At 34.3% G+C, this 26013-nt stretch overlaps 4 protein-coding genes across 5 annotated transcripts; 2 read left to right on the top strand and 2 right to left on the bottom strand.

The window, feature by feature from the left end:
- Window positions 1-3531: 3531 nt before the first annotated feature.
- Window positions 3532-6850, top strand: LOC114377287. The gene has a single exon (XM_028335732.1). The coding sequence runs from the start codon at window positions 3951-3953 to the stop codon at window positions 6447-6449; it is 2499 nt and encodes an 832-aa protein (XP_028191533.1). The 5' UTR covers window positions 3532-3950; the 3' UTR covers window positions 6450-6850.
- A 331-nt stretch (window positions 6851-7181) lies between these two features.
- LOC114377288 lies at window positions 7182-9086 on the bottom strand. 2 transcript variants are annotated; one of them, XM_028335733.1, is made up of 5 exons: window positions 8555-9086; window positions 8341-8443; window positions 7961-8067; window positions 7742-7863; window positions 7182-7629 (listed from the first exon to the last, which is right to left on the bottom strand). In XM_028335733.1, the coding sequence occupies exons 2-5, from the start codon at window positions 8441-8443 to the stop codon at window positions 7320-7322; spliced, it is 642 nt and encodes a 213-aa protein (XP_028191534.1). In that variant the 5' UTR covers window positions 8555-9086; the 3' UTR covers window positions 7182-7319. The 2 variants fall into 2 exon arrangements, with proteins under 2 accessions (XP_028191534.1, XP_028191535.1); XM_028335734.1 differs by having other exon boundaries at window positions 8754-9086.
- A 913-nt stretch (window positions 9087-9999) lies between these two features.
- On the top strand, window positions 10000-12177 carry LOC114374150 (cysteine protease RD19A-like). The gene is made up of 4 exons (XM_028331759.1): window positions 10000-10516; window positions 10607-10726; window positions 11337-11583; window positions 11704-12177. The coding sequence occupies exons 1-4, from the start codon at window positions 10070-10072 to the stop codon at window positions 11979-11981; spliced, it is 1092 nt and encodes a 363-aa protein (XP_028187560.1). The 5' UTR covers window positions 10000-10069; the 3' UTR covers window positions 11982-12177.
- A 3084-nt stretch (window positions 12178-15261) lies between these two features.
- On the bottom strand, window positions 15262-25506 carry LOC114373872 (V-type proton ATPase subunit a3-like). The gene is made up of 18 exons (XM_028331428.1): window positions 25154-25506; window positions 24540-24584; window positions 23674-23793; window positions 23483-23590; window positions 22313-22423; window positions 22045-22218; window positions 21164-21301; window positions 20225-20332; window positions 19909-20016; window positions 19638-19786; window positions 18409-18562; window positions 17617-17777; window positions 17303-17509; window positions 16922-17105; window positions 16740-16823; window positions 16457-16650; window positions 16215-16274; window positions 15262-15788 (listed from the first exon to the last, which is right to left on the bottom strand). The coding sequence occupies exons 1-18, from the start codon at window positions 25301-25303 to the stop codon at window positions 15587-15589; spliced, it is 2457 nt and encodes an 818-aa protein (XP_028187229.1). The 5' UTR covers window positions 25304-25506; the 3' UTR covers window positions 15262-15586.
- Window positions 25507-26013: the final 507 nt, after the last annotated feature.

Genomic DNA, 26013 nt, shown 5'->3' with positions numbered 1-26013 from the left:
ATCTACTACTTTGGAAAGAGAGAATTGGAAAAGAAGTATTTATGTTTTTGTTAATAATTGGTTTAAGGAATCACATACATGTGAATTAAGTAACATGAGTAGTATCAACTTAATTGATCTCGACTCGAGTTCAAGTCTTAATATATAATAGTATTTAAATGATTAAAAGAAGAATTTTGTCATCCAAATTGAATCAAGGTGACATTTTGCATAATATATTTGTAGTCTATTAAAAAAATACTTTAAGGAAATGATTAAAGAATTAAATAATTTTTATATTAAAAATGTGATATTTAAGTAGATTGAAGGAGTTTCAATATTAATTAACAAAAATAAGTTAAATAATTTTTTTTAATTAAGGAAAAAACTAATTTGTTCTGATGCTCAAGTTTAAAAGGTACATATAAAGAGAAATAGAAACACAAGTGATTAAATAAGAAATAAGAAAGTACCAAAGAGGTTATTTCACTATAAAAAGTAAACACACAATTTTGTTATATAAAAATAATTTTTGATATCTATGGATGTGTATTATATCATAAAAGTAATTCTCCCCACTGATATCTATCTATAAAATTATTATTAAATATTAGTTTAAATTTTTAATTATAAAAAATTATAACACTTATCAATATGTTTCATTTAAATCAAATATAGAAAAGTAATGTAAATATTAACTTGAAATCAAAACTGATTTTTTTAATCCAAAAAAACTGATTTTTTTTTATCACTTGAACTGATTGTCCATTGATTGAGTTTTTAATCAAACAAAAGAAAGATTGAAACTGTTTCTGGAATGAAGGAAGGATTGTCTTTCCCTGTCACAATTGACTCATAACTTTGAAATCATTTTATAGGCTGAGATTGTAAGGAGCTTATTGTTATAATGATAATTAAATATAAACTTTAGATATTCAATTAACCTTCTCCATCTTTGATCTAAAAAAAATCCTCCATCTTTCAAATTCAAATTAAAATTATATACTGTAGAAGAATGGGTCCATGTATTTTTATTTTTAGACTTTATGACAAAAAATATTTAAATCAACATTAATGATTATTTTACGCGGTATATGGCCATTGAAGATGGGGATAGTTAATAGGAAAATTATTTTTTTGAAGAAACTATGACTTCAAGGTGCTTTCAGTTTGTTTACTTTTAAATGTTTAAAACAGAAAATATAACAAACTAATTATAATCAGTTAAAAAAACTAATTATTGTGATAAAGAGAATGATTGTCGATGAAATTGTTTATATTATTTTTTTACTAATAATTTATTACTAGTTACTATAGCATTTTAATTATTCAAAAATATTAGAAAAAAGGATAAATACGTAGAATTTATTAAATTTAGACATCTAAAAGGAACAGGGAAGACCAAAAGGTAATGACCCAAAATATTTTTTCTTGAACAGATAACATTTCGGTTATACAATAATCATTAATCAAGACTTCTGTATTTTTTCTAGAAGTTTAATATCTATTCCTTAACTGCCATCTCAGTTTGTTTACGGCCTTAAAAAATTGTTATTTTAATAATTAACGGGAGAAGTCTTCAGCAACCTTTTCATGCCAAGATATCAAATCAATTCTAACAGTAACCTTTTTCACAAATAGCAATTATATATATCAAAAAATATTCCTAGCATATATACGTGGAGTTACAAATAAAAGGACACAAATGGGTAAATAATATAGAACAGTTGTTAAGTACTGCACCAAGAATATAGTGGTACTTGTTAAGATTAGTGTAGTTGAATTGGTTGAATAAATATGTGTAAATTATTATACTTTTTATACTTTCCACGAATAAAAAAAACATGAGTTGTGCTTCTTTCTTTTATTTCCCTTCCCAACTACATCATGTAGGACCTTTGATCATGCTCTCCACAAACTGATTTAAACGATTTTCGAATACTACACAAAAACATCTTCATTGACCTTATTTCTGATAGCTACTTTTTATTTTAAGATCATTATCAATTACCTAAGAGCAAACACTGGTCGGTGGCGTTTCGTTACATCAGATTGATCATAAAAGATAAAATGACCATATCCTAATGATGGCATTACCCTTTTTGTTTAGGGTGATAACTTACCATTTGATTTTAAGTCTCAACCTTTTTCTTATTGGGGTCCATAGTCCATACCATAATTACTATTTTATCATTCTTTGAATCTTGGAGGGAGCGGAGAGATTAGTTTGAGATGGGCCCATGACCCATTTAGGGCCCACAGACAGCCCATTTCGCCGACTACAGACTTGTTTTCCTGACTTCATAAAGGCAAAAATTCATACCTCCCTTCCATGCACCATGCTTCCTGATCATTGCTTATGCTTCCAATTATCAACTATGTTTCTTAAACGGACAAACTTGCATTACACCTAATTTAAATTATTGCAAATTTCTCAGTATTAAAGTACACGATTACTTGTATTCGTTTAATAAAAACAACTATAGCCACTTATAAACTTCGAAACCATTGTTATTAATTATCATGAATCTAAAATTTATTAATTAATCGTTGAATTATAGAAAAATGTTCTATTCATTCATTATCAACTACTGACATTGCATGTGATGTGAGTTGCACATTTATTTAAACACAAGGAAGGTTCTAAACCTAATGCGAGAAGGAAGTGGGTATACTAAAGTTGAAGAAAACGGGTGGTAGAATATAACTCAGACAAGATCTTAAGAGACTAAATTTATCTATACAATTTGTTACATGGCATATTTTCGTTGCAAAAAACATTTTTTTTTCTTCTTTCAAAGATAGCACCTAATTGTATTATATTTTCCCTCATTCTTCCATCCCATCCTATTACCCTACTTTGGCTAGTTAGCTGAGTTATCAAATTAATAAGAGTAGCACAAGTGATTGGTTAATATAAGTTATATTACTAATTTGTTGTGCATACATTTTGTTATATTATTAACAAGGATCTCATAGCATGCATTCTTTTTATGTATGTGAATTGTGGCAAAATTGATGAGGAAAAATATACAAGGAGATGCACGCGTCCTCCATAACTTCTACAATTTATGAACATATTTGTCTTTCCGCTCATGTAGACCAAAAAAAGTCTTTCCATTCATTGTTATTTTTATTGAGCAAATTTCGCTACTTTTAACTTTCAACTGCTATTCTCCTCAATAAAATACTAACCCAACAACACTGTACGAACTGAAGACTACTATGCATAAAAAAATTGAAAAAGCTATTCAAAATCCATCCATTCCATTCGATAAAATACCTACCATTTTAATGACACAATACTTATAAATCTATTTATGCAGCACCATTAACAAGCAATTGATTGAAAGCAAAAAACAGTTGAGGTGATTTCGTGAACCAAAAGGCTGCCTTAATAAAACTTAATTGCCATTGAACAAAAGTATGACAAAGTAGAAAAAAATATTTGATGTCTTCATCTGTCACCTAGAAAATGCCACAAGGTTTTCCTTATCTGAATCAAAGAGAGGGTAATTTAGTCATTTGAAGGGGGGATAAGCTGAGGAATCAAATCAACAACGATTTTATGCTTTAAATATAAGATACAAGTCACTAGCAAATGGGGAGTTCTGGTGTTACAAGTACTTATAATGCTCAAGCACAAAGGGTCCCTTAACCCTGTGTTAGTACGCATCAGCATGAAACACTTGTATCATCCTTGTTCAAATTCCATTACCTGCCCAACAGCAACTGAGAAAAAGCAAGAAAGAAACATTCTGCAAACAAAGCAAATTAAACCAAGAGGGGAGACCTTTTCTGGTTGTCTGGGATGCAGTCCCTCCTTTTTCCTTGCAATGTGAGTTTCCTTTTGTGGAAAACAAAAGCACAAGAGGATTTATTTTCTTCTTGTGCTTGAACTCCACCACTGAAAGGAAGACTAGTTTTGATTCCAAATTCCCTCTTATTATGTATTTTGTTTTCTTTTGAATATGGTTCAAAGAATGGTTCTAAGCAAGCTTGGTATCCATGCTGATCATGCCAAATCTGACAAGTGCTTAGCAAACCTGAAGCCATATTCTTCTCAGTATCAAGATGGCAAAACCAAAGGAACTGATAAGGTGAAGAAAATGATGAAGTCAAGGTCATTTCAGCTTTCGGATTTCGAGCCTCCTCAATCACTGCCTTCAGTTAGGAGCTTATCCCAACCAAGAAAGCTATCACCTCTTCATGTTCCAACTGCTGAGGCATCCCCACAACAGCAGAAGGCTTTGGTCAGAAGGTCACCCAATTACATGAAGCCTACCAGCAGTTCATATGCAAAAAAGGAGCTTTTGCCGGTTAGTCATCGGAATACCCAATCTAGTTCAGATGGCAAGAGTTTACCACAAAAATGCATGAGAAATTCAAAAGCTAGCTTTGTTTCTTGCAAAGAACCAGCAAAAACATTGTCAAGATCATCTAGTTTGAATTCAATGAGAACATTAACGAAGACTCCTAGTTTTAAGCCTTGTAAAGCTTGTTCAAGAGAATTCACATCAGCAGTTCTGTTTGAAGATGTGAATGCACCCGAGAGAGCTACCTGCTCTTCAACTTTGAAAGACTGTAAATTCCCCGAGTACCTCATGCTTCACCCTGGGGGAACTGAGTCTAAGGGAGTTTCACTCATGAAGGTTTGCCCATATACATATTGTTCTCTTAATGGCCATGGCCATGGTCATGGTCATGCTCCTTTGCCTCCATTGAAGAGCTTCATGTCAGCAAGGAAGCATCTTTTGGAGACTCAGAAGAAAATCAAGCCGGAAGCTGCAAGCCCTCAAAGATGGAAGGTGCCCCCCTGTGACACAAAAAAAGACTCTTATAGTGAGCAAATGGTCTTTCATGGAAAACCTGCATGTGATGAAGCTGATACAGGTAATCCAACAATCACTCCCTTGGCACAAGAAATTGCTATGGATTTCTTTTTTGAAATCTATGCTAAGGAAAGGGAAGGAGCTGACGAAATGGGAAAATTCAACTCTTTCAAAGACCTTGAGAAACAAGAAGATATCAAGTTTACAAATGAGGAGAATGGCTTTGCAACAGAAGACGATGGAGTCAAGCAAGTTACTCCAGGTGTGACTCATGATCTGTCGAAGTCTCAGATCAATTTCGAGGAGGATTTCAAAAACTACTTTGCTGATGCTGCTGCAATTGAAGCAGATATCAAGGGGAGCTTTTATCTAGGACAAAATGCTGAAGATGGGGATGAAAACCACCCACCTAACTGGTTTCATGAAGAAACCTGTACAGGAAGCTACTGCAATGAGGCTAGCTATGACGGGGAACACATGGATAATAGTGAATTGGACGAGTCCAATTCCCAATATAGTGATATGGACTGGGAGGAGGAGGAACACTTCTGTGAATTCAACCATGAGGACGATACTGATTCTTCCATCTACTCAATGGAGGAGACTAACTCAAAACTTGAGTCCTTATTAGAGAGTTCACATGATATATCTGAAATGCGGTTACACAACATTTTTAGCAGTCAATATGCATACATTCTGGTTGAAGAAGCACTCCAAGAAGCTGAAGAAGAGAAAATGACCAGTTTTAGCAGCCAATATGCAGACATTCTGGTTAAAGCACTCCAAGAAGCCAAAGAAGAGAAAAGGACCAGTTTTGATGCACAACCTTGTTGCACTAATTCTGTCCTGGAAGACACAAGTGAAAGCATCAAGTTTGTGACTCAAGAAACAGATTATTTGTCCAATGGTACAAGTTTCGAGTATGAACAATCTACTTTGACAGAGGAAGTATTTCAATATTTGGCAAATGCAGAACATAACAGCAGAGAAAATGAAAAACATGTGGATTATGAGGCATGTTGTGTCTCAATGGTACTTGATGAAGAGACAGTTGAGAATAGTGAAGGCCACAAGACTAGTGAAAGTTGCAAGATTGATGAGAGCTGTGAAGACAGAAATGCAAGGCTAGAGAATGATGACGACGATGGAATTAGCCAAGAGAACCAAATTCACTCATCTGAAGTGCCTGAGGAAAACACCATTATTGTTCAGGAGCAGAAATTATTGGAGGAAAATCAAGTTAAGGGTAGTAAGTTCCTGAGTACAGATGGTGGTGAAGAGCAGCACACAAGCAAGAATTGGCAATGGGGAACTAAGCGGAAGAGAACTGTGGAAGAGGATGAGGAAATGAGAAAGATCAGCCCACAAAATCCAAATTTCCTGCCCTTGGTTGCTGAGCCAGAACCTGAGAAAGTTGAGCTGAAGCACCAAATGATAGATGAAAGAAAAGATGCAGAGGAATGGATGCTTGATTTTGCACTCAGACAGGCTGTCACAAAACTTGCTCCAGCAGGGAAAAGGAAGGTGTCATTGCTGGTTGAAGCTTTTGAAACAGTAATGTCAATGCCCAAATGTGAAGCCTGTATAATAAATGATTCACCCTTTGCTCATGCAAGGCCTATTCAAGCGTGTAGATGATGTATGCATGCAACCAAGGTAGAAACATAGAGAGGTCTTCTCTGATTCCTTCTAGCAAGTGCTATCTTGCACGGGAATCAAAGGAGTAAGACACCAAGAAAAGGTCAATCTCCATGACCAAGAGTAATCTGCAAGCACCTATTGCAACAAGTAACTTGCTATGCATTTCCTTTTTGAAGCTTGGAGAAAATTGAACTTGCAGGGTCGTGTGGCTTTTACATGGAAACTGAAACACAAGAATAGGATGTGGAGTTGCTTCTCAAACTTGTTCAGTGCAATTTGGCATTTACTTTCTTTAATTTGTTTTTGATGCATCTTATGTTAATAATTAATAGCAATGATGCTCCAGATTTGTATATAACGAAATGTGCTTTATATAACTTTGTTATTATTTTCCTCTATATTTCACGATCAGGAATTAGATTGAGTTCAATGAATAATTCCAATGAACTGTTTTGAGGTTAATGCTATAATAATGCTAACTTGTTGAGTTTTGGTAATTCAGATTGTGGTTGATAGTTTATACATATGTGCACCTCAAAACTATAAACTGCAGTAAACTAATTTGTAGATTATGGCGAGTGAAATATTGGGTTCAATGAATAATTCCAATTAAGTGTTTTGAGGTTAATGCTATAATAATACTAACTTGCAGAGGTTTTGTAATTCAGATTGTGGTTGATAGTTTATCCATATATGTGCACCTCAAAACTATAAACTGCAGTAAACTCATTTGTAGTGATCAAATGTTTTTTTTTTCTTCTGTGTTAATTCAAGATAAAAAGCAAGACGTTCTGATGTGAAGTAAACAACACAAACAGTGTCGTATGTAACTCAAGCCAAATATACTTGACAATTATAGATCACCATTTATTTTGGTTCAGGTAAATGAATATCAATGGCAGGAAAATCACAAAGCAGAGATTCAAGTTGTCCACGATAACTTCTCAATTGAGAGCCATGGGAAGGCTGCTCTTGTAAACCAGCTGTGTGATGGCTAACTTCTGAGTGTTCACTCTGTTCCAAAGCTTCTTGTGCTTTGATTTCTTTACTAAACAATCTGAGGGCATCTGTTGTTGACAAAGAATGCACGGATTCATACAGGCCTTGGAATTCATTCCTTTTTTCTTGTGTTTCAATCAACCTTGCTTTTAATTGACGTGGAAGATGAGAAAAAGCACTTCACAGCAAGCAAATGGCCAAAAAGAAAATTTTAAAAAAATCATTAGCAAACCAGTAACACTAACAGTATTAAAATTCAAACAAACTGCATATCTTCCCACTCACAATACCTGGTAACACCTCTTACAACACCCCAACTGTAACCATCAAGGACCGATTGTTTAAAACCGATATTGAACCCTTCCTGTGCAGAAGCCTCCTTCGCCGCTATAAGACCATCTCGATACCCGATCTAAAATGGAGAAAAAAAATGAATAGGTAGTCACATTATAGAGGTAAACAAATTAGAAACTAAAATGAGGAAAATTAATTCTAGAATGTCAACATACCGTATGAAATTGGTCATGCCTCCTCTGCCACTCCCTGTCCAAATCCGACAAGCTCTCCAACTTGTCATCAGAATCATCCCACAAACTCAAATCATCATCATCACAATCTAAAACCATAACACAAAATTAGATACCTTAAAGCAAGAGACTGAAAAACAATAACACAGATATTAATAACTGAATCGTCTAGTGTTAGTGTATGCCCCTTTCATAAAAAAAAAGCGAGTTATCCGCATACATTACTGATTATTTGACTAACCGGCAATATCATTAAATCATCAATGCAGCCTCTGTATTATAGTATAGAGTAATTTTTAAAGTAAATCATTTCTGGCATTTAGTAAAAGTGTCTCCATATCAATTCACTCACTACATCTTACCGTTCGCCTTGTTTTCTTGATCATCAGCACTGGTGGATGTCAGTTCTAATTTTGACAGTTGCAAACTTTCAGCATAAAGTTCTTCAGCAAGCCTACCTTCCATCTGCAACGCACACAAACTGTTAAGAGAGATAGTAGTAGTAGTAGTAGTATTTATAACAGAGAGAAAAATTAAACAGAAAATAACAATAACAATCATATGAATCACAATTACCCTGAAATGATATAAAGGGGTAAGGGATCAGAGGAAGAAGATACGTAACAAAGTCGAAGAAGAACGATTGATGAGGTTTTACCCGTCGGTGTTCGGTTATCGAATTCGAATAGGAAAGCTGAATTTCAGAGAGGGTTTTTTTTTTTTGGATTAGGTCAAGGCAATTGTTAAATATACCCAACTAAATTAATAAATATACCTCCTTTCCCCCCTTTTTTTTCACTATTTTCCCCAAAGCATCCTCAGAATTTCGTTCCCAATTTCAATTCCTTTCCGGAACCTTGGAGGTGAAGAATAAAGGGAGTGTGGAGTCTGAAAATTTCGATCTGTATTGTCTTGTGTTTTGCTTATGGCTACGGTTTCGATTTGTACTCTAAATTAGTGACAAGAAGAAGATCGGTGTGGTTGAAAAACTGGAAAGCTTCAAACTTGGTGGAAAAAAAATGGAATAGGAAGAAAGAAAAGTGGAACGAATGGTGATGACAGGGGAAAAGGCCACGAGTTTTTCACACGCTGCCGGTAAAGAGGAACTAGGAAGGGGGTAAATTGGTTTAGGAAAGGAAATTTCTTCCTGCACCCATCATAGCTTCTTCTGCACTCACCCAATAAGTGTAGTAAAAAGATTAAAATATCCTTCAATTAAAAATCAAATACACCACCCCTCCCCACGCCATTGATGCCTCCTTTCCCCCCTTGCTGGCCGCAACACCAGACACCATTAACGCCTCCTTCTCCTTCCTTCCATACATCTTTGTTTTTTATTGTGTTAAACCATGCGGATTGACAATCCGTATGATACATGAGGGAATCCTTATGAACATACAAAATAATAATTTGTATAAACCATACGGATTGACAATCTATATGGAAAAAATGAAGGCAAAAAAAATTACCAATGACGACGCAACGCTACTCACGACAGCAGAGAAAAGGAAACTTGCGGATGACAACAAGGAACTACCGGAGGAGAAACTAGGAAGGAGTCACGAACAAAAAACATACACCACGAACAATATCAGCACCAGCTTTGCGAAGGAGAAGAAATATACTAATGGATGCGCCAAAAATTTCAAATGAACAGTGCCTTACAGATTGTTAATCTATAGGCTATACGAAGAAAAGAGAAAAGGAAGGAACGAAGAAGAAGTAAAAAAGGGTAAAGTTATATTTTTTTAAATATGTTGAGTGTAAAAGAAATTTGTTAGGTGTAGGAAGAATAACCCTCTAGGAAAAGGTAAAAACTAATGGGGAAAGGGGCATATTTAACAACTCCCTCCTATAGGGTCCAGTCCAATAAAGGCCCAATTAGTTTGGACTGGTTCGACCCATTTATGATCATTGGGCTTTCGGATTAGCAACAGCGAAATGCAGTTGTCGCGTAGCAATTGGGTGTTAGACATTACCTGTCTCCTAAGCAATCGCGCGTTCTGTTATTCTTATTCTTAGCCTGACCGTTAGGTTATAAAAAAACCAACCCAACTCCACACTTTCCACACTCAATTTTTCGACATCAACATGAACAATCCAACTCTTATAATCTTCTTCCTTGTTATTTTCTCCGTCTTCTTCGCGGCGTCGGCGGACGGCGGCGACGATGAGCCGCTGATCATGCAGGTGGTGGAGGGCAGCGGCGTCCGGTTGGGAGCAGAGCACCACTTTTTGGACTTCAAGCGCAGGTTCGGGAAGGCGTACGCTTCCCAGGAGGAGCACAATTACAGGTTCGAGGTGTTCAAGGCTAACATGCGCCGCGCTCGCCGCCATCAGAGCCTGGACCCTTCGGCGGCACACGGCGTTACGCGGTTCTCTGATCTCACGGCGTCGGAGTTCCGGAATAAGGTTTTGGGTCTGAGAGGTGTGAGGTTGCCTTCCAACGCAAACAAGGCTCCAATTCTCCCCACCGATAATCTTCCCAGTGATTTTGATTGGAGAGATCACGGAGCAGTTACCCCTGTCAAGAATCAGGTACTAATTATAATAATAATAATAATAATATTTGTCTGTGTTTAGAATAAAATGTTTGTTTTGAATTGATTTGGTTGGGGAATTAATTAGGGTTCGTGCGGTTCGTGTTGGAGCTTCAGCACCACGGGGGCTCTTGAAGGTGCTCACTTTCTGTCCACAGGGGAACTCGTCAGTCTTAGCGAGCAGCAGCTTGTTGATTGTGATCACGAGGTTTGTTTCCTTTCTTTCTTTTTTTGGTCCTTTCTCTTGCTAACAACAGCTTTTAAACCCTTGTTTATGCAACTTTTTTTTTTATATGGCATCATTGCTTATCATGGTTTAAATGTAATTGTTGTCTGGGTTTATGAGACTTCATGTCCTCTGTAAAATTAGATAACGTTTGGCACATGAAGATGAAGCATACAGGTTCCTACTGTAAGCTTGTGTTTAGATTGTTGTTTGCAATAGTTAGTCTTAGTTCCTTTGGGGTATTGATCAACGGTATTTCACTATATTGTGCTGAGATTGAGAAGTGGAATTTAGTAATGAATAATGACTACTTTTAGTTTCCTTACCCTATGTTTGGAACGACAAAGTGTATTTGAAATCAAACAGTTTTTACAGATTCTTTTACAAATGATAAATTTGTGAATCATTGGCTATTTCACACAAAATAATTTCTAAATGAACAGAATTCTTAAATAAATCATTATAAAAATGTTCCATTTGATACAAGTGGAATGAATTCTTTTTTGATTCCAACACGGGAAGGGAGAAACTATTAATTAGCATGTTTCCTATATACTTATCCTGTCTAAGTTGGACCCTTTCCTATGTGCAGTGTGATCCAGAAGAAGCAGGTTCTTGCGACTCCGGGTGCAATGGTGGATTGATGAACAGTGCTTTTGAGTACATCCTTAAATCTGGTGGGGTCATGCGCGAGGAAGACTATCCTTATTCTGGTACTGATCGCGGGAACTGCAAATTCGACAAAGCAAAGATTGCAGCATCAGTGGCAAACTTCAGTGTCATCTCACTAGATGAAGACCAGATTGCTGCCAATCTGGTGAAAAATGGCCCTCTTGCAGGTGAGTGTAGTAGTGTACTACTACAACTACTCTGAACTATTTACTCTGTTTGAAGCAATTATTAGTATCATATGTCTAATATCTTCATTATCTTGTAACTTTCAATTGGCACAAACACAGTGGCCATCAATGCAGCATATATGCAGACATATATCGGTGGAGTGTCATGCCCATACATATGTTCAAGAAGGCTTGATCATGGGGTGTTATTGGTGGGATATGGTTCTGGTGCCTATGCACCCATTCGGATGAAGGAGAAGCCATTTTGGATCATTAAAAATTCCTGGGGAGAGAACTGGGGAGAAAATGGATACTACAAGATTTGCCGGGGACGAAATATCTGTGGGGTGGACTCCATGGTTTCAACTGTGGCTGCTGTTCATACAACTACTCAGTAGGATGTTAAATAGTTGACATAAACTTAGTGTTTGCTATCTGTTTTTCTTTTTTACTGTAAAACATTAATGGGTGCTCTTTTTTAAAAGCGGTGCCAAAACAATTAACCTATGCAACGTTAAACAGTTCTAGACCCTCTTTATGTTATGAACGAGGAATTGCTCAATTAACAAAATATCACAACTCGTTGTACGATGAGTGGGAGGTTAACCTTTGACGTACAGTGCCAAATCCCCGATCAAAGTAAGGAACATCCATTTCTATGTAATAAATTCAAGTCTTAAAAATATGATAACTTATACGCACATAATAATATATTCTTAATTTTGTGACAAATATAAACTTTTATATTAAAAAAATTAATATTTATTTCTTAAAATTTTAAAATCAATTCTGTAAAAAAAATCAAATTCAATATAAATATAAAATAATAATAAATTATCATTTAACGTTTATATTTTTTTTCTCTTCTTTTTGCTTCGTATTTACCGTCTATCAATTTAATTTACTTTTAAAATTTTCAAAAACTATATATATATATATATATATATATATATATATATATATATATATATATCATGTTTTTCAATTTTTATATTAACTATCTTTATTAAAAACAATCTTTTAAAATATTTTAAATTTATATTTTTATATATCATTTGTATTCATAAAAGTTATATGCAATGTGCAACACGAGTTATTTTCATTCACTTTTGAACAGATAATAAGACCCAAATATATGTGGAAGTGCTTTATTTTGGATAGGAGTGATCATGGGTTGAGTGAACTCAAATAATTCAACACCTGAATCAAACACAAAAAAATTAAATTGAATTGGATTCACGAGTTTAATTAAATTAAATTTTTAAGAAACAAAAGTGTTCAAATTGGATTTTGAGTTTTCAAGAACTGATTCAACCCCAACATATTTATTTTATTAAAAATATTTATTGGTTGATGGGTGGAGAAATTAAAGTGAGAATAATGGTTGGGTAATGCATATATTTGTATTATAAATAGTAAATGGATTGTATCACTAATATTGTTTATTTCCATGCTAGATAGATCAAGTAATCAAGTTTACCATATTTTGTTATGAATCTATACTAATAGATAGATTATATTCAATTTGTTTCTTTTATGTTTTAGAAAACTCAATTTAAATTTTTTATGTTTTTAAAGTGAGTGATTATAATTATTTTAAAATAATGATATTTTTTATTCTAGAGAAATTTTGAATTTACTTTTGATTATTCAAGATGTAAAAATTATGAAAGGTAACTGATGTTTGAATAAATAAAAATTGTGTGAAAAATAAGTTTAAAAAGTAATAAAAAAATTTAGTTATATTTTTAATTTCGATTACTTATTAATTAACTTTTTATGTAATTTTCACTGTGTTTATTACGATCTTGGATTCAAATATCAATTAGATTACATAATTTTACGTTCTTGATTCAAATATCAATTGGATTACATAATTTTTATATAGTCAAATCTAATTAAATAAATTTTATGTCTTGAATAATGATAATAGGTTTAAAATCATGCTCCAAAATAAAAAAATAAAATCATTATTTTTAAAAGATAATTTTGATTCACTCTAAAAACTAGTAAAAAAATTAAGTGTTATTTGACATGCAGGGTTATTATTTTTTTAATGTTTTTATTTTTTACCAGTCACTTTTATTTTTTAAAAACTAGATATTGTCAGTTATAACCTTGCTGAAACTAAGTGTGTTTTGACTGTTGCACCCTTAAAGTGACCCGTAAATTAATTGCTCGTAGCCGTGAAGCCTAAAATGGACTACGCCGATGTAGTTTTCGTCTCCAACCGGAAAGGCGCATGATTTGTCTAATTGTCTCTATTGAGAAGATTAACAGTGTTTGGGCCTTCTACCCTGTCACTTGCACCGATTCTACCTCTCACCAAAGCAAAAATAACAATTCCAAACCATCTTTATAGAGCATTCCGTACATGATAATAGTTTCCACTTATCCCAACAATGATATGCAAGCGAAAGGCCACGAATCTTGTGAAGCTGTTGTGCGGTGGAATCGAAGAGGAAAGGAAATCAACCGATGAATCCATGAGGAGTCAACCGAAGAAAAACCAGACCAGCACACTAGCCAGTAGCGCCGCCACGGATCCGACGTCGAGACCCCTCACACCGCCATGCAGCCCTTTGTTTCGTAGCGATTAACAAGGAAGTCAACAATGGTCATCCTCGATAGTGGCAAACTATGTGGGTGTCAGTGATTTCTTCAACCTCCAATTGCCTCCGTAGCCTCCTTCCATCTCCACCACATATGCCGACGGCCTGCTTGGGGACCACCACACACAACAAAGACCTTAAAGGGATAAACATATAAATTAAATTTTTGCTCTAAAAATAAATTCAATTAAAAATAACTGGTAGGGCAGATTACCAGTAACTCATCTCAACCATTTGATAATTTAATAATAAATCTAATCATACTTGTTGTTTTGACCATCATGATCCACTTATCCTATTGGACTATCTTAGATATCTTTCAAAATTAAATTTTGATTAAATTAATTTTTAGTGCTTTAATTTATTTTTTAGATTTAATTTGATTTTATAATTTTTTTTGGAAATTTGATCCTTCAATTTTCAATTAAAATTCAATTTTATCTTACCGTCAAAATTAGGTTATAGTATTAAAAAATCATAATTTATGATTATTTAAAGCTGTCTCTAAATAATTTTAAATCATCACAAAACATATATTTCCTAATTTAATTCAAACAAAAGGATCAAATTGAATCAATTTAAAAAAATCAGAGAATTAAATTAAACTCAAAAAATTATAAAATCAAATTAAACCTAAATAAAACATAGAAGAAAAAACTATTTAAATCTTTTAAAACATAGGATCAAAAAGTGTACTTTAGCAAATCCGAAAGATAACCTAATTATTGTCAAGTTGGGTTCTAATATTAAAAATGCTGACCCAAGCTAACCATTTTTTATTAATTTAGACTCAAAATCTCCCCAAACCCTGTGCATCCTTAATGCGAACGTGAAAGTGATTTTTTTTGTCAACAAATAAGTGACTTCAGTTTAGATTAGTTAAGTCCCAAAACTCAGCAGGACATATCAAGTATCAGGATTAGAAGAAAACTTATGAAAATAGTTACAAATTACTTCCCAATATTATCCTCACATTAATAACAAAATTCAAATTCAGGTCCTTATAATGAGCCTTTTCCTTAAAAAAGAAAAAAACAAAAACTAAACTTTGTTGACATACTTCATGATGCCAAGTGGGAGAATAAGGATTTTTTTTTTTAAAACTAAAACAAATAAAGATATGAATATTAAGTTTATCTTGGAAGTTATAATTATTACACGCAGACACGGTTGCCTAGCTCATACAAAGTTACTCCCCTAATTGAGAATATTTATTTCCTCAATGGATAAATAAACAAAACGGCACCACGTTTGATGAAAAAGCTCCCAGGATTCCACCACATACAATGCCCACATATACCGATCACTGACTAGTTACATCAAATGAAAGAATCAATACAGGTCCAAAGCTATATAACTCCTCGTTCTTATTAATGTGATTTTAGAGCATATCATTCCTCATCATCCAGCCACGAGAACGAGAAAGGGTGGAACTTGTACCCATCGCCCTCATAAAACTTGTTTTGAAACTCCACCCAGTGAAGACGTAACGCATGCAAAAAGGCACTGAGAGTTTCCATGACAAGTAACACTCCGACGGTAGCAAAAATGAAGACAATGAGACCCACTATCAGGATAATAACATTATTGTACCTGTAACATCAAGCAGGGCAATTACCAGTCATTCTCTATGTCAACTATCCAGACAAACTATTGTTGAATTTAAGAGGGGAGAACTCATGAATTCTAGAAAATGAACAATGAGCAACAAGAAACAGGCTCATGAGAGAGAGGATTCAGTAAGCCAAGTGAATACCATTTTCACAAATCCTTCACTTTTAAAAACATAAAATTCCATAATCAAATAACTGCATTTTGACGGTAAGTTACTAAGTTTGCACTTGTGTAGCCCAGTCATGCTGAATAATTTCCATTGGTTTATAATGTGCAATAGCCCAGTCATGCTGAATAATTTCCATTGGTTTATAATGTGCGAATGCTCGCCACTCTTACATTCCACAATCAACATCACGAGTCACAAGTAAGAAAATGTAACATAAATTTATAAATTTAACATACCCCCATGCCATCATCAGAACCTTCTCATAGAATACACTTGATAACTCTGAATGAGCAAGACTGGGTACAGAAAAGGAAAACATCAGTAAATGTGCAAAGCAATTCAATACATGCATCAAACATATCTATAGACGAATAGATATACAAAAGTAATAAACTGCATGATGTGAGGTTCCAACCTTGTTTCTAGTGGGACTCAAGCATTACTATTAGAATAGAACGTTTGGGACTTATAGACATACCTAAGGGCCCATAGACGGAGGTAAGAAGCTGTATTAGAGACTGCTCCAAGTACAAATTCTATGGTATGTATGAGTTGATGTACAAAGACTTCGCTGAACTCAAATTCCTCATGACCATGTGAATCATGGTTTGACTCCACTTGCAAGCTCTCATCTGTACTTTGAAGTGGTGCATAGGATTCAACCCCGTGCCTCTGAATTGGCATAAATATTAGAACTAGAACAGAGATAAAAGTCCCATGTAAACAAAGAGAAAACATAAAAAGTACAAAAGTAAGCATACAGCTTCATGTTGCTTCTTCAAAATAAAAGGTTTTGGCAATAGCATCCAGGGCACAGAGATAACAGCCAGAAGCAAAAGCACAAGCTGGTTAAAAACAGAACAGAGCACATAAGTATTATTCATATAGAAATACATAATTAAAATTTAAAAAGATGCCAAGGGAGTGTTGGAAGTTAACCAACCTGCAGATTTTTCTGACCAGCAAAGAGTTGGTTCTCACCCAAATCATCTGTTGGGCTCAGGAACATGTAGATCAAAATATGGTACAAATCAGCTTGAGAACCAGTGGCCCACTTGACAATAATAAGAAGGGATAGATAGCCAAATAGACTGTTAAGAAATATCATCTGGGGAATGAACTGGAACCTGAGAGGGAAACATTGAATAAAAAAGTACATTAATGTTGAATTAGTATGTAAGTTTATTCTGATAGAAAGAATCAGTGATTTGATTGTTGATTGCAGATGCAAATAACTGCACAAAACTACCCCCCCCCCCCCATCTATTTCTATTTTCTATCCTCGAGAGTAAGATTTTACCATAAATATTACCGATTAACTTACCACACATTTACGCTGTTTCTAAAGAATATGGCATTGAAATAGCTCATCACAATTCCAAGGTTCATTTGAGCAACTCCAAGAAGAATTGACATTTTCATTTTCAATGAGTTTAGGAATGGTAGTTCACTTCGTGTGCCATGCCATACAGGATCCACTCCGAAAGGATAAGTGTCACGCACTTTTATCAGGCCCACTGTTGTAGCATCCCTGCATGAAAAGAAAGTATACAAAAAAAAAACAGAAAAGATGGTGACTAAATTTTTAAAAGCATAAAGCACGATAATAAATGTTACCAATCAAGGGGTTTAATTTACCTGCAAGAAAGGTCACGACAATCATACGCAGAGGGAGCAAAGATTGCGAATGGGACAGAAAAGAACTCATTATAGATAAAGCCAGTGTAGATTGAGAATATTGCCATCAACAAAATAACATAACGACCTCCAAAAGTCATCTCCGTGATGTCATCAAGCTTCTGTTTTTCACACAGATTTCATGTTAGAAGACTAGTAAAAAACATACACTTTTTTTTGTCTTTAACTCTCTGGTTCATCAGGGGAAAGAGACCCTAACTAATCCAAAATTTAGCCGAGAGGTAAGTAAAGCCTGAGCAAGAATTGTTTCTGCCAAGGATTGCACTTGGGTAGTACCCAAACGATTCAACCTTAACTTCAGCACATTAATCTCAGGTAGTATTGACTTGGCCAGTTGTCTTAAGCTTATTACGTAATTATAGGGGAGTAAGGTGCATTCAAGTGTCTTGATGACTAGCATAGGCTGTAACACATAAAAGGTTTAATGTGTCCAGTATCAAGTATGCAGGGTAGCAATTACATTATGGAATTGGATACAATTAAGGGGCTTGGTTTGTATTATATGTATTGATGTTTGACAAAGACTGGATTTGACACTCCTTGTGGCAAAAACATGTCATAATAATACAAATCCTTTTTGCAGTGCAAAAGAAAAAAATCAGCACATTAACCACTTGTGTCCAATCACTTGGTTAAACACAATCACTTTCTACTAAGGTGAAGAAAATCTACTTAATATCTCCCTTTCATACTCTTAAAGGATGATTTTTTCAAGGCAAACTAAAAGGTTACCTGACTAGAAAGTTTCTTCTCCCTGATTATGAAATATAGAGCCGCCAGTAGTAAACATATTCCATGCCCCCAATCACCAAACATTACAGCAAAAAGAAATGGAAAGGTAACTACAGTATACACAGTAGGATTTGCCTCCTGATACTTAGCAACCCTGAAATGTTAGTATAAAAGTTGAAGTATAAGATTGATATATTTCAAATAAAAAATAAAAGTAAAAAACAAATAATGAAACAAGTTCTTAAATTGTTAGGCATTAAGAATATAACTGCAGCATTCTCTCTTTCACATTCCAATATAAGTTTTGATCAATATGTTCAGATACTAAGGCACTTAATGGTTTAGAAATCATTGAATTTTAACCTTTATAATTGAATTGTTTAGATGATACTTTAGAATTCACATTTCTAAATAATAAATCAATGAATTTCCATGCAGGTTTCAAATCTTATCCATGTGATGTCTCTATTTGATGTTTTACCTTGCAATGTGTTAGAAATCATTGAATTTTAACCTTTATATTTGAATTGTTTAGATGATATGGACTTTAGAATTCACATTTCTTAATAATAAATCAATACATTTTTCCATTCAGGTTTCAAATCTTGTCCATGTGATCTCCCTATTTGAAGTTTTACCTTGTGGCTGCTAATCTAATTATTTCAGTTTGCCTCTGAAACATTCAACTCAACCGAGTAATTTATTGCTATATAAAGCTGGACAAATACCAAGTGGAGCCAAAATACACCTTCAACGCTGTCTAAATGTAATGTAAAATTGATAGTTATATTCAAGACATGAAATATCCATCAATATTTCAATTTAAACAAGTTCCTTTATAAGGTAAATTTTTCTGAGGACTATAAACCAAGTCTCATGAACCACAAATTGGAGACGGTATACTAATATATATCGGCAAAACAAAAAATAACTTGAAGTGAGCCAACATTGGTAGAGCTAGTGTAAGGTTCCACTTCTTGTAGGGAGAACAACAAATGATTGATCTAGTTATATGACATAAACAACATTATTTTGGTACATCCGAATTCTAATGGTATATTGCACATTAAACTTACAGTGCAAACTTATTGCAAACACATGATCATGCAAACAAGATGAATGTTGCACTTATTCTGCACATAATATCAATAACTAAACCTCATCTTTCCACACACACAACTACAAATAAAGGAATAAAATGAGGAAAAGGAAAACAGTATGATGCTCACCCATATGAGTCAATAATTCCTTGAAAAGAAGAAGTAAATTTGTTTGTGCGGAAATAGGTAGGTGGCAACTCCCTAGTTTGCAAAACTTGGAAAATGGCATTGACTTGAGAATTAGAGTCCAATGCTGCCCGCTGTAATGCTTCCTGGATCTGAAAATTCGAGGTAACACGTTCCATTAAATCAATTTTACAAAACCCTCCCAAGGTATTAACTCTGGTTAGGCAAAATGAAAACTCATTATAAAATAAAGGATCAGAATAACAATAAATACCTGCTTAGTTGCAAAAACAGGACTCCACCCCTCAGCCACAAGACATTTTTTTGTCACATCAAGGCTCAGCATGTTCAGGGTATGATGAATAGATTTCTCCTTCCTCACCTTCATGAATTTAAAGAATATTGTCAAGAAAAATTAAACATTAAGACCAATAGAAAAATATATCAATCTACAAGTAAATTGTATACTTGAGAATGGAAATTTATAATTAATCAAATCAAAAGCATGATAAATTAGGCAATCAGGCATATAAATTCATGTTCATCACATGCATAATACAGAACATTGTTAGTTTTTGTTTTTGACATACCAAAACATCCCATTGCTCAAATTGAGCCCCAATAGTATTTAGCAAGTTATTCCGATGCAGTAGTCCAGCATCTAAAGTGGTCTTCAATTCTAAAAGTCTTCCAGAAACCTGTGGATGATTTTTTTAAAACTGTTTAGAGAATCAGAGATAAATCCAAAAAATTGTAACTTCACACAAACATATAAAGATGAAGGTTCTTCTAAATAAAACATACATAAAAAATAACTTAGCTAGATAAATGCTGTTGTTTCACATGAAAAGGAAAGATTATGCTATCCACTAGCAACTATAACGATTAATTTTATTATTCAATAATATGTTTCACCATTAAGAAAATCATTTAAGAGCACAAAGAGTGATCCAACTACAAAGGAAGAATATCTAAGTTACACCATCAATCAATCATAAACAGCACTGACTAATCTGTGCTTTCAAATAGCACGTACTTAGTACTCACAGTAAGCGAGTATGGTTAAGGAAGACATATTTGAGGAAATATTTCTTAATTACCTTTTGGCTATTGTGCATGCACTCACTCAATGTCTTATGGTTACAGGAGACATCTAAGAAAAACTTAGAAATTGAGCCAATCCTCTCCTGTCCACTCTATGGCCACAATAAAGGTTAGTGTTCACTGCTACAAGGGTACATTTTTATTGAGGGTGGTACACTTCATTTTCAAGTAATTTGAGCAAGGGAAGACCGCCTAACTCTTATCTCAAGGTCAATACTGGTACTACTACACCATATCTCCCACACCTGCAATTAAAATGTAAAGACAGGCTTGTCCATACTTCACCTAGGAATTTACTATCCAATTGTTTCTGGCAATCAATTCACATGTATTGCATTAAAGCAGTATGGCAGCAAAAAACTTGGGGTGTGTGGGAAAAAGAACAGAAGATTTTCCTTGGGAAAATTAAGAACAAATACACAAACCTCTGTAATCATTTGAGCTTGCTTTCCAAGTTCCTCAGCAAAAGGGTAACGATTAGCACCAAAGGCTTCACATATTTTCAGAATCTTGGCTTTTGCTTTTTCACCAGCATAGAAGACCACAAAAACATTTTTCTCAGTCTGCAGGTGAACATCCATAAATCATCATAGGATAGAATATAAAACCGAAAAATATATGTCAACAAGCAGAAATTTATTTCAACCAAAAATGAAGAATCTCATTTATTATATGTTCACTAGCAACCATGGATTTATATGTACAGCAGAGACCAATATTAGAAGCATAATACAAAGCAGGTAAACCAGTCTTGTTATAAAAATAGAAGACTACAGAGCTTATCACTCAATAATCACCTCCATTTTTTTAATTTGCTAATCCCACCAAGGCCAACACACAGGTACAATATTAAGTATTACCATAACAGTCAAATAAAGTTAGAAAACCCAAGATACAATACAATTAAAGAGCTTGATCTCTTATTCACGTTTCAAATGAAAAATCACTATTAATGAGACAAATCTGTCAATACATCTTTTTTGGTTGGCATGGCAAGCTGTGATATGTGGGTGGACAATAATATAACATTGACAAGAATCAATAGCCAACAAACCTAAGTAGTTAGACCAACAAACTCCCTTTTATCTAATAGGGTTTATGTAATGATGCACAATAGCACCCATTACGCGTACAAACACTAAAAAGACAAAATGAATGCATCCAGACTAACATGCATCAGCCCAAGACTATCAGCTATAATGAAAGCAACAATATAAGAACATTAACAATCACCCGCTGCCTGCAACAGTATAAATCATTATTTTATTTCATACATTCTCTGTAGATTGGGGGAGGGGGCATTCACCTTTTCTCCAGACACAGGGTCTGTGACGGGATCCTCAACAGTAGCCTGCCTCAAAAATACATTTCCTCTAGTAGCACGAAACAAAATTCTCTCAAATACCATGGACTTTTCCCTGGGAACAAGACCTGCTAAAAAGCCCAACTTAACTTGCTTTGATGAATCAACAGACAATTCCTTCACAACAAAACAAACAGCAGGGACCAATTCATTAAAAGGTTATTGTCAACAATATAAAAGAATATTAGCTATGAGCAGGTAAGAAGTTTACTTGGTCCTGTAATAAAGGTGTTTCTATAGATTCACCACTCAGATGGCATGATTCCTGTTCTCTCTGCTGCTCTAAGGCTCGGCTTTGAGCTGAGTGGAAAAACTCACCAGCCTGAAAAACGACAATAACTATTTAGTCATTGAGCAGTAACATCTTTAGATTTATACATCTAAAATTTCAATCCTACAAAATAACAAGAATACAGCATAGATAAAAACTGATATACCTCTCATTTACTGATTTAGCTAAATTGCATTATACTATAAGCATTTTACAAATCTTAGTCTGTATCTCTCTTTAACTTGTAGAAATTCATGTCTTGGCACATTTTTGTGTTATATCAAGCACAGCCTATTTTCAGACCACCACATGTTAGGATAGGAGGATAGGGAATGGTAGTTAGGCTGTTAGAGAGGATATCAATTAGATTGGTAGGGAGAAATAAGGATGAAGGGATCCATTAGGAGAAATAATGTGTGCGAAAAAGGGCACCCTTTGTGAAAGGGGGGCCCATGGAGGAAAATTCTTTCTCATATTCTCAGTTGTTCAATAAAACTGTTAATTCTATCATTTCCTCATTTTTCTTTCCTTAAAAACCATGCAACAATTACTTATGCTAAATTTATCCTTAATGCATCCATTGAACAGGGGAGTGGAATAATATAAGTCAAAAAGCCCCCAACGCAAGCATATGAAAATAAATTGAGTTTGACTTAGGATTGCACATATTTGATTTTAATTAAGTTCCACAAAAACAGCTTATACCTAAGTCTTGTAAGGAGTATTTTAACCATATTCCTAACCAATTTGGGATATCTTATTCTTAACACACACCCCTCACACCCAAAACTGGACATATGAAGAATAAGTTAGTATGGCTGAAAGTCTGCAGGTGGCCCAACATTAAGACTGGATAGGCTCTAATACTATACAAGAAATGGACTGAGCCAAAGTCAACCCCAAAAGCTAGCTCAAGGGGGGAGGATTGCACAATTTTTATAAGAGTATTTTGGCCATATTCCTAGCCAATGTGGGACATCTTAACACATAAATATTTTCTCTTTTCATTTTTCCAATACAATTAAGGAAAAGTCATTAATTTACCCTTTTCTAGTTATTTTCATAATTATACATCATGAAAGGGCATAGTAATCCTTATAGGCACTGTACCTTCTGCAGAACAAGCTTATACTCCACAAGCTCGTTGTATGACCGTTGCAACTTTTCACCATTTGCATTCATCTCAGTTAACTCTGACTCAATTTCGGTAAGTTTAACCTATTACAAGACATACCAGATGTCAACTTATAAAATAAAATAGAAAGTGGATACCAACTTTGTCCACAAGCATGCTCACATACCTCAAGGTCATCAATGTTCACATCAACTGGTGTTGTGGAATATTTTGGTGAAACACCAGCTTTCAACATTTGCTCCTTGAAAAAACGCAATCTACGAGCCATCTCTCCAGATCTTCTAATCTTCACAAGGACCAATATAAATCCCCAAACAAATTTAAAAACATAATATCAATACTTTTGTTTATGATAAAAAAAATATATATATATATATTGAAACAAAGAAGAAAATACAATGAGTTTGGAGGACAACAAATCCCCCTTGATGTAAGAGCAAAATCGCTAAAACAGAGAGAGAAAAAGAAAACATCAATGGAGAAGAGCTGTCCAATCCATCAATAAATCTGTGGGGGAAACCTCCTTAAAAAGACCCACGTGCTTATACTCCAAACATACTATCAATGTATGTACCAAAAGCTAAATTCCAAAGATAAGTAATGTGCAAGAAATAACAACTCCAAAGGAGAACTCTAAAAATGACCCACTATGCAAGAACTCTCCACTCCCCCCACCCACCCACCCATCCTTCTCTGCTAACTTGGCTATTGATCCTATGGAGAATTTTTGACACTGTAATTAAAATGATATATGATACAAGGTGTGTAATGTAAAGACATAATGAATGTCATTTCAAATAACAAAATTATGCCCAAAAACAACAGCACACAAAGAGAAAGTCAACATTTCGCATAAATGGTTGGCTTGGGTCCGTTAGCTGATTACTAATTCACTTCCAAAAGGTTTTGTGCAACAGCTAAATTGCATGCAATATAAACAAGACCAGCAATAACCATCATTCGAAACAATTAAGAGCCTGTCCAGGTTCCCGAAACAAAGAAATGACATATCATAGCAGAAAACAATATCACCTGAGCTGCATAGGTCCGCTGAAAAGGACTCTTATCTGCATTGAGCTGGAAACAACATAAACATTGTGATTAGAAAGACCTCTCAAAGCAGCACATCATCATGGTTCAATTTCTAAAAACTAGGCAACATGCTTGCTTAATTCATTGTTAATCCTATCATTATCCCCCAATCTGTTCCACATAGTCCTTTTTAACTTGATTAAATACTGATACAAACCAAACTTATGATCAATAACATAGTCCCCGCTGCTTAGCATTCTAATGTCAAAATTCTGTTATCAAACACTACTTTCACCGTTCATTGAACAGCGATTTAATTAGCACTGCGATAAAAGCTCAATTAACTAATCAATTATCGTGAAAACGATCAAAATCAGTTTAATCATCTAGTCGAAAATAGGTAAACTAAGTACGACAGTTCACTTCCACTCCTCCTGAGCAAAAAAACAAATCGCAATCACTTTTCAGAAAAATTGTGCGAAGAGAGAGAGCGATCAATAAAGAGAAGGCAAAAACCTAATTACGAAGTAGAAAGGAAAAAATTCGAAAGAGGAGAGATCAGAGACGTGAGTAAGTGTTTATCGGAGCGGAAAATTGAAGAGAAGAGTACTGACATCTTTGAACTGAAGGAGGCCAAGGTCGCCGAGGTAGGAGACAGTGCGGTGAGCGGATTCAATGGGGATGATGAGCTGAACCAGTTGCATCGGCTCCGAACGGAACAGATCCATCGGAGGGCAACAACCACCACGCGCTACTTCTCCCATTCTCTCTCTCTGCTGCGAAATCTAAGTAAGACAGATGATCGATCTCAGTCTCAACTCTCAACTACGGCTTCAGAGAGACCTTCTCCGTCTCTTTCACACCCCCGCTTTATCTCTCTCTCTCTCTCAATAATAATCTCCTTCTCGAATCAATCACTAGCTTCCAATTCTTTCACGTATTCACGTTCCTTCCTAGTTTAATTTTTCATTTTTTTCCAGCTATTTTTTCTTGGAACTAAATTTAACAATTAATAACATCCCTCGTGTTTTTAATAATAATCTACTAGGAGAAGAGACGCTGTCTCTCTAAATTTTTTAAATAATAAAAATAAATAAATTAAATACAGTTAATAAAAAAAGCCAGAATAAAAAAATAATATAAAAATAGTGAGAAGTTAATATAAGTAAAAATAAAATTTTAAAATTTAAGAAGGAATTTAAAAATAAAATTATTCAATAAAATGTGTATATTAAATGAAATAATTGTTATTATTAATAATTATTGATAATTATATTTTTAATAATATATATATATATATATATATATATATATATTAATAAAGGTAACTAATTGTTAATATACATATTTCTTATTTCTAAATAATGTTGAAATATATTTTTTCTTTTAAATAAACATAGAGGCTCAAAGTGTCTCTTTTTCAATTAATAATAATAATAATAATTAAACTTAAATATATTTTTTGTTCTTAAAG

Source organism: Glycine soja, chromosome 11 (genome assembly GCF_004193775.1).
Source record: "Glycine soja cultivar W05 chromosome 11, ASM419377v2, whole genome shotgun sequence".
Taxonomy (NCBI): Eukaryota; Viridiplantae; Streptophyta; class Magnoliopsida; order Fabales; family Fabaceae; genus Glycine; species Glycine soja.
This window is presented reverse-complemented; position numbering and strand designations above follow the sequence as displayed.